General features: G+C 48.6%; 1 protein-coding gene and 1 pseudogene across 2 annotated transcripts in view; one reads left to right on the top strand and one right to left on the bottom strand.

Moving 5' to 3' along the window:
- Window positions 1-652: 652 nt before the first annotated feature.
- Window positions 653-6,921, bottom strand: LOC104680888 (annotated as a pseudogene).
- ZNF606 (zinc finger protein 606) overlaps window positions 6,213-7,999 on the top strand; it is a 26,661-nt gene continuing 24,874 nt past the window's right edge. Inside the window, exons 1-2 of one of the 2 annotated variants that reach the window (XM_010386973.2) lie at window positions 6,213-6,635; window positions 7,652-7,733. In XM_010386973.2, coding sequence (XP_010385275.1) covers window positions 7,703-7,733 — 31 coding nt within the window. In that variant the 5' untranslated portion in view covers window positions 6,213-6,635; window positions 7,652-7,702. The remainder of the gene's footprint in view (window positions 6,636-7,651; window positions 7,734-7,999) is intronic. The other variant, XM_010386974.2, reaches the window with a different exon arrangement.

The raw sequence follows: 7,999 nt of genomic DNA, 5'->3' as shown, positions 1-7,999 counted from the left end.
ATCCCTCCTACCTTTTAATTCATCCAATCGTTATCACGCAGAAGATACTTACAGAAGCTGGGGCTACAAATGTGGAAGCAAAAGACACCCCCTTATCTTTCACATTTTAATCGAAATACAGTGTAATTACATTACAGTACACTACTAAGTATACAGCTTGATGAATTCTTAACATGCATATACCTGTGTAACCACCACCCAGATCAAGATATAGAACATTTCCAGGCCCCAGAAGACCCCTTTGTACCTCTTTAGTCAACACCGCCACCCCCAGGGGTAAGTACTTCTTTCACCATGGATTAGTTGCCTGTTCTTGAACTTCATATAAATGGAATTATACAGTATTTATCACTATACCTGTGATAATGCAATATTGTTGTGTGGATATGTGGCTAATTATTATTATTATTATTATTTGAGACGGAGTTTCGCTCCTTTTGCCCAGGCTGGAGTGCAGTGGTGCAAGCTCGGCTCATCGTAATCTCTGCCTCCTGGGTTCAAGCAATTCGCCTGCCTCAGCTTCCCGAGTAGCTGGGATTACAGGCATGCACCACCACCCTGGCTAATTTTGTATTTTTAGTAGAGATGGGGTTTCTCCATGTTGGTCAGGCTGGTCTTGAACTCCCAACCTCAGGTGATCTGCCTGCTTCGGCCTCCCAAAGTGCTGGGATTACAGGAGTGAGCCACCGCACCCGGCATGGCTAATTATTTTTATTGCTAAGTAGTAATCCATTAAACTGATGTATCAAAATTTCTTTATTCATTCTCTTGGTAACAAGACATTTGGATTATCTCCTGGTTTGGACTGTCATCAATAATGCCACTGTGAGCATTCTTGTACATATCTTTTAGCAGACAGATGTTTTCCTTTCTTTTGAACAAATAAGAGTAGAATCTCTAGATCATAGTACAGGTTTATGTATAATTTTATAAGAAATTGTCAAACTTTTTTCCAAAGTGACTGTACCACATTATACTCCCATCAGCAGGGTATGAGAATTCCAGTTGGCACCATGTCGTCCCATTTGATGCTGTCAGTATTTTTATTTTTGGTCATTCTAGTGGATGTATAGTGGCAACATCCTTTATTTTAGGGTAAGAATCAGCAATAATAAAAAAAGAATCTATGTAGCAATTACCTTGCCCTTTGTTTATACAGAACAGTTCCAGCTTCTTTACTGGACTAAGATCTAAAACCCCAACTCTGATTACATTTACCTCACCCCTTCCTATCTCAGGAGTTGTCTTAGTCCATTTGTGCTGCTATAATAGAATACCTGAGACTGCGTAATTTACAAAGAAATGTACTGCCTTCCGGTCTGGAGGCTGGGAAGTCCAACATCAAGGTGCTGACGTATTTGGCGATGATGATTTCAAGATGGTGCCTTGGACACTGCATTCTCACATGATAGAAGGTAAAGGGGAAGGTGGTGGAGGGGTAGGGGTGGAGGGAGAGAAAGAGAGAGAGAAAGAGAAAGAGAAAGAGCATGCAAGTACACGCAGAATCTCTCCATGAGCCTTTTACAATGGCATTGTTGATGAAGAGTCAAACCCTGTAAAATATTTGAAGAGATTTACTCTGAGCCAAATATGGTGACCAATGGCCCCTGACACAGCTCTCAGGAGATCCTGAGGACATGCCCAGGGTGGTTAGGGTACAGCTTGGTTTTATACATTTTAGGGAGACATGAGACATCAATCAATACATATAAGATGTACAATGGTACAGAGAGTTTCCAGGTTATAGGCAGATTTAAAGATTGCTGATTGGCAATTGATTTAAAGAGTTATTGTCAATAGAAAGGAATGTCTGGGGTTGTGCAGCTCAAGGTTTTATCATGCAGATGAAACCTCCAGAGATAACAGACTGTAAATGTTTCTTATCAGACTTAAAGAGTCTGTTCTATCACTAATTCCAGAAGGGAGGAGGGTATAATGAGGCAAGTCCAGCTTCTGCTTCCCATTATGGCCCAAACTCATTTTTCAGGTTACCTCTGGAATGCCCTTGGCCGAGGTCTATTCATATAGTTGGGGGGGGCTTATAATTTTATTTTTTGGTTTACAACATTAATCCATTCATGACGGCAGAGCCTCATGACCTACATAAATCCCATTAGACCCTGCCTCCCAATATTACTGCACTGGGGATTAAGTTTCAACATGAATTTTGGAGGGGATAAAAACATTAAAACCATAGCAGGGGTGTTTTTCTTCATCGGTTTCCTGACACCTTTAGGTCAAAGGTATCTCTCTTATTTGAGTGCTCTCTCAAAAGTGAACAGAGCTACCTTATCTCTCTTTAGAATATGAATTCTAGTCTTATATGAACATTGAGGTTCGTGTAGCAGGTATTAGGTGATTGCCTATCACAAAACTTAGCTTCTGTACGAGACAATCAGTTATGACTTTAGATATTGATATGAAGAAAATAAAAAGAGGGTAATGTGACTGAGAATTAGGGAGGATGAGTCACAGCTGGCTGTTATCAGGATGTGACTTCTGTGCTGAAATCTGAATGAAGGAAAGAAAACCCTGTGGCTGTACAAGGAAGAAGATTCCAGAAGAGGAAACAATACATATAAAGGCCCTGAAGCAGGAATGGGCTTACCCTGTTTGAGGAATGGCTGGAGTCAGCAGGAGTGACAGGAGATGAGCTTGAGGGACTGAGGTGGGGTGTGGGATAGGACAGAGGCTAGTCCTGCTGAGTGTTCCAAGCTGCGAGTTGGAGTTTGGATTTTACTCTAACTACTTGGGAAGTCAGTGCAGAATGTGAGGCAGGGACCTGATGTGATATCCTAAAAGTGCCCTTGGCTGCCTGCTGGAGGATGAGCTGTAGGGGGCTGAGTGGAAGCGGAGAGATACTCCTCTTATTTCTGTCACTCTTCCTTCTCCAGCGTCTCTTTCTTTGCTTGAGCCTGAGATGGAAATTGTGGCTGTATCATCCATAGATTGCTTTCCTCTCAGTGCCCACTCTGCCTGGGTTCACCTTCCTGCCAGCTGGGGCCTGTCCCAATACCTTGCCCCTTCCACCTTACCTCTCTCTTAGTCCTCTCCCTTGAATTTCAGCCTGTTCTACTTGAACTTTTCCTCTCCCTCTGAAAGGGCTACTCCCCTTTGCCCACCCACAGTGAGTGCCAACACCACCCAACAACAAAAGCTCAACCCACAGGCCTGCTTTTTAAAATGATCCTCCGTTACCAGTAGAAATATCTTCAAGATCTCTCTTGCCCAGTGCTCACTCAAGTCCAGCTTCCTAAATGGCCATGCTTTGGTATCACCACCTACAGTCCCTCAGTCTCTTCTTTTTTTTTTTTTTTTTTTGAGACAGAGGCTCGCTCTGTTGCCCAGGCTGGAGTGCTGGAGTGCAATGGCTTGATCTTGGCTCACTGCCACCTCCATCTCCTGGGTTCACGTGATTCTCCCGACTCAGCCTCCCAAGTAGCTGGGATTACAAGCAACCACCATCGTGGCTGGCTAATTTTTGTATTTTTGTAGAGACGAGGTTTCACCATGTTGGCCAGGCTGGTCTCATATTCCTGACCTCAGGTGATCCACCGCCTCGGTCACTCAAAGTGCTGGGATTACTGGTGTGAGCCACTGTGCCCAGTCTATTGACACAGGATGTTGTTCAGGCTGGAGTGCAGTGGGGCCATCTTGGCTCACTGCAGCCATGACCTCCCAGGCTAAAGTGACCCTCCCACCTCAGCCCCCAGAGTAGCAGGGACTATAGATGCCTGCCACCACACCCAGCTAACTTTTGTATTTTTTGTAGAGACAGGGTTTTGCCACATTGCCCAGGCTGCTCTCAAACTCCTAGGCTCAAGTGATCTTCCCACCTCAGCCTCCCAAAGTGCTGAAATTACAGGAGTGAGCCACCACACCCAGCGCTTTTTTTTCCTTGCACGTTCATTGAGCACCTACCCTGTGATAGGTATGGAGGTGTTCAAGACAAGACTTGTTTGTAGCCTGTGAGGATCCACACCTACAGAGGATGACAGGGAAGAAATGTGGTAAAAGTGGCTCAGGAGTGGGGTGTGTGTTTGTGTGTGTGCATGGGTTTCAGAGAAGCAAAGGGTCAGCTCTATTAGAAAGGGGAGAGATGGCCCCAGATCAGGTGTTGACTGATGCAGGACATTTACACTGGATATGGAACAAATGGAAGAGGTTGTCTAGACAAAGGAAAGAGTGTGTGCAAAGGCTTAGGAGCATGTTAGGAGATAAGTAACTGGCTTTAAGTTGCTGGAATGGAGAGTGTCAGAGAGCAACAAAAGTGGGAGGAGAAATAGGAGTGACGAGAGATACAGCTTTTATAATGAAGTTACAGAGACCCTTGAAAGATTTTAGGCAAGGAAGTAGTGAGGTTACATGTGAATTTTAACAAATTAGGCAGCTAATATAAAGAAGGGACTGCGCTGGGCGCAGTGGCTCATGCCATCTCTACTAAAAATACAAAAAATTTGCTGGGCGTGGTGGCAGATGCCTGTAATCCCAGCTACTTGGGAGGCTGAGGCAGGAGAATCACTTGAACCCGGGAGGCAGAGGTTGCAGTGAGCAGAGATCACGCCATTGCACTCCAGCCTGGGCAACAAAAGCAAAACTCCGACTAAAAAAAAAAAAAACAAAATAATAAGTAAAAATGTGCAAGCAGCAAGCAGTGGGTGCATGAAAAGTGGGTCTCTCACTGAGGTGCTGAGTAAGGGAAGACAACCAGCCCAGATCAGACCCTAGCAGCAGTGGGAATGAGGGTGGACAAAATAGAGGAGGAGAGTGAGGAGCACAGGGACTGGGCATGGGGAGGGGAGTGAGCAAGGAAGCTCTGGGTTAGAGTCATCCTTAACAGAGGTGAGGAGGTGGCTCTGTGAGGACCCCAAAGGGGCGTCATGGGCTCTGCCAAGGGGATCCTCCAGGATCAGGCTGGGGGTCAACACCTCAGGCTCCTTCATTTTTAGCCTCCCTGTTTGTGTTTTTCAATGGCGGCCGCCAAGGCAGAGTCCTTAGCCGTGCTCCCTGCTCTATTTCCCAGCGCCTCTCCATGTGTGTGTGTGTGTATATATATATGTATACATTTTTTTTTTTTGAGATGGAATTTTGCTCTTGTTGCCCAGGCTGGAGTGCAATGGCACAATATCGGCTCACTGCAGCCTCCGCCTCCTAGGTTCAAGCGATTCCCCTGCCTCAGCCTCCCCAGTAGCTGGGTACAGGTGCCCGCCACCACGCCCGGCTAATTTTTGGTATTTTTCGTAGAGACGAGGTTTCATCATGTTGGCTAGACTGGTCTTGAACTCCTGACCTCAGGCGATCCACCTGCCTTGGCTTCCCAAAGTGTTGGGATTACAGGCGTGAGCCACCGCGCCCGGCCTTTTTTTTTTTTCTTAAGGCCGGGTCTTGCTCTGTTGCCCAGGCTGAAGTGCAGTGGTGCGATCCTAGCTCACTGCAACCTTGACCTCCTGAGCTGAAGCAATCCTTCCACCGCAGCCTTCTGAGTAGCCGGGACTACAGGCGCGCGCCATCACACCGGGCTAATTTTTGTGTTTTTTTGTAGAGATGGGGTCTCGCTATGTTGCCCAGGGTGGTGTCGAACTCCTGAACTCAATCGATCCTCCCGCCACAGCTTCCCAAAATGCTGAGATTACAGGAATGAGCCACCGCGCCCGAACCGCTCCATACATATTGATACAGGAAAACTCACAGGATGCGTCGCTGGTAATCCATGCTCCCATAAAGGCTGGCCTCTGGAAAGAGACCTGGGAACGAGCCCTGACGTTCTCAGCCGTGGGGCTTCACAGAGAGGGGTACCTCGAATTAGGTTTCTTATCTTAAATAAAGAGAATAACAGCAGCCACGTTTTCACAATCTTGCGAACGCCAAATGGAAGGATCCCTCGAGAGCGCTGAGAACTCGCGGAGCTCCTCCCGGGAAACCCGGGATCACGAGGCGCCATTTTGCGGACGGGCAAACTGAGGCCCGCGGCGCCGCGACTTACCCAGGCCCTTTTGCAGTGGGAGGCGGCGGTGGAGGAGGGTGGTCTGGGGCCGGGACAACAAAGTCCACCCTGCCGCCGGCTTCCACGCAGCTGCCAGAATGGTCCTTACCCCGCCCAAGTAGGGCGGTGCGAGGCGGGGCAGCCCAGGCAGCTGTCATGGCGGCGCAGTTGTCCGACGCCGGAAGTGCCCGCCTGGAACTCCAGCTCCCAGCAGACCCCGCGGCGCGCCCCGGTCGAAGCCGGGGGAGCAGCCGCCATTGTCCGCGGCTGAGGCGAGGCCTTTGCTCGGGCTGTGGGGCTGCTGTAGCTGCGGGGCTCGGGGGTCGGGAGAGCCGGCGGGGAAAGGCGGCGCTAGGGCGGGTCCTGCGCCTGCCCTTTCCGCGCCGGCTTTGCGCCCCCGTTGCCTTCGGCTCTCCAGCCAGCAGCCTGCCTCCGGCCTCCCGCCCCCGGGCGCTCTTCCTTGTCTGGCCGGACGGGCCTGGGTGAACTCTGCACGTCGGCTCCGCGCGCCTTTGTCCCCGAGGCCGCGCCTGGAGCTCCCAAGCGCACTGCTGGCCCGGACCTCGGCGCGGGACAAAAGCCAAACGCCCCAGGCGAAGCGACCCCGAGCCTGCTGCGCCGCTTTCAAGGGGGACCGGCGGCTGCAAGCCAGGTGAGGCCGGGACGAGCTTCTGCAGCGTCGCGGCCGCGTCGGTGTCGCGGAGGAAATTTGGGTCGGGAGCTCTGGAAGCAGGTGATAAGAATGCTTCCGAGGCCATTGATGGGACGGATAACCCCGTTCATTCCCCAGCCGGCGTTTCTTCCCCCCGCCAGTTCACACAAAGCACTGTGAAGGACGTCAGACCGGGGTTGGAAACAGCTCCGGGTTCCCTTAAACATGCAGTGACGGTGGCGGTCACTGTCAAGTTGCAAATAACGGTGCAAAATACGGTTTGCATTCTGCGTTTTCGCGCTGATTCCGGTGCTCCTGAGGCCCACTGTGTGTTCTAGTGCTTTATACACATACCCAGGAATCCAGTCGAGAGGTTGCTGACTTGTACAAAGATCTGGAACCTGAGGAGTTAGGGGTCTGGGCGCCAGGCCCATCCCTAAGTCCTCCACACACACACAAGCTTAGGCTTAGTAAATCTTGGACGTGAATTTCTTTTGGAGGTGGGATTAAATTTGCATAACGTTCACCACTTTAACCACTTAAAAGTGTGTAATTCACTGGTTTTATTGTATATTAATAAAATTGTGCAGCCATCCCCATTATCTAATTTTAGAACATTTCATCACCCCACAAAGAAACCTTTGTTCCCATTAAACAGTCACTCCACGTTTCATTTTTCCCCCAGCTCTAGGCAACCACTAATATATGAGGATTGCAAGTTGATTTTACAATAACTGTTGTCAACCCAAAAGTTCCATTTGTGTGGTGACTGGCTGTCTCTTGGGAATGGCTGACAAATTTGTACCCTCATTCAGGATCATGCTTTTTTCCAGCTTATGCAAATTACCCTTCATTTCTCTCCAGGAATTGTTACTTTTTTGACATGTAAATTCTCTTTTCTGATGATGCTCCTTACAAGTTTTTTTGTCGCTTCTGTGGATGGATTCCCTTCTTTGTTCCCACTTGGTCTTCTGTGAGAAAGGACTAGTTTTGTCTTTTTTCACTTTTGTCACTAGGTTGGAATTTGCAGTATTCCTGAGCAGGTGCCTGGTCAATCAGTCCTCAGGATGGCAGCCATCAACCCATGGGCCTCCTGGGGTGAGTCCAAATTGTGTTTCTTCTGGGCCTCCCCCAACATTAGCTGCTGCAGTCATGGGTCAGAGCTGGGACAGGCTGAGGACTTTTGAGGATGGAAGGGGCTCTATCTTGGTACAAAATTAGAACTGATTGGTGGTAAAGGAGGAAAATTGTTGGCATAAAAGACACTAACTTTTATGTGTTTTATAGTCATCTCCTGAGAGGTGTCATTAGTTTTAAGAGATTTTCTGGTGGTTTATGGGGTTTCCTAAACAACAGTAATACAT

This window comes from Rhinopithecus roxellana, chromosome 12, assembly GCF_007565055.1.
Source record: "Rhinopithecus roxellana isolate Shanxi Qingling chromosome 12, ASM756505v1, whole genome shotgun sequence".
Taxonomy (NCBI): domain Eukaryota; kingdom Metazoa; phylum Chordata; class Mammalia; order Primates; family Cercopithecidae; genus Rhinopithecus; species Rhinopithecus roxellana.
The sequence above is the reverse complement of the archived record's forward strand: the minus strand, read 5'-3'. Positions and strand labels throughout refer to the sequence as shown.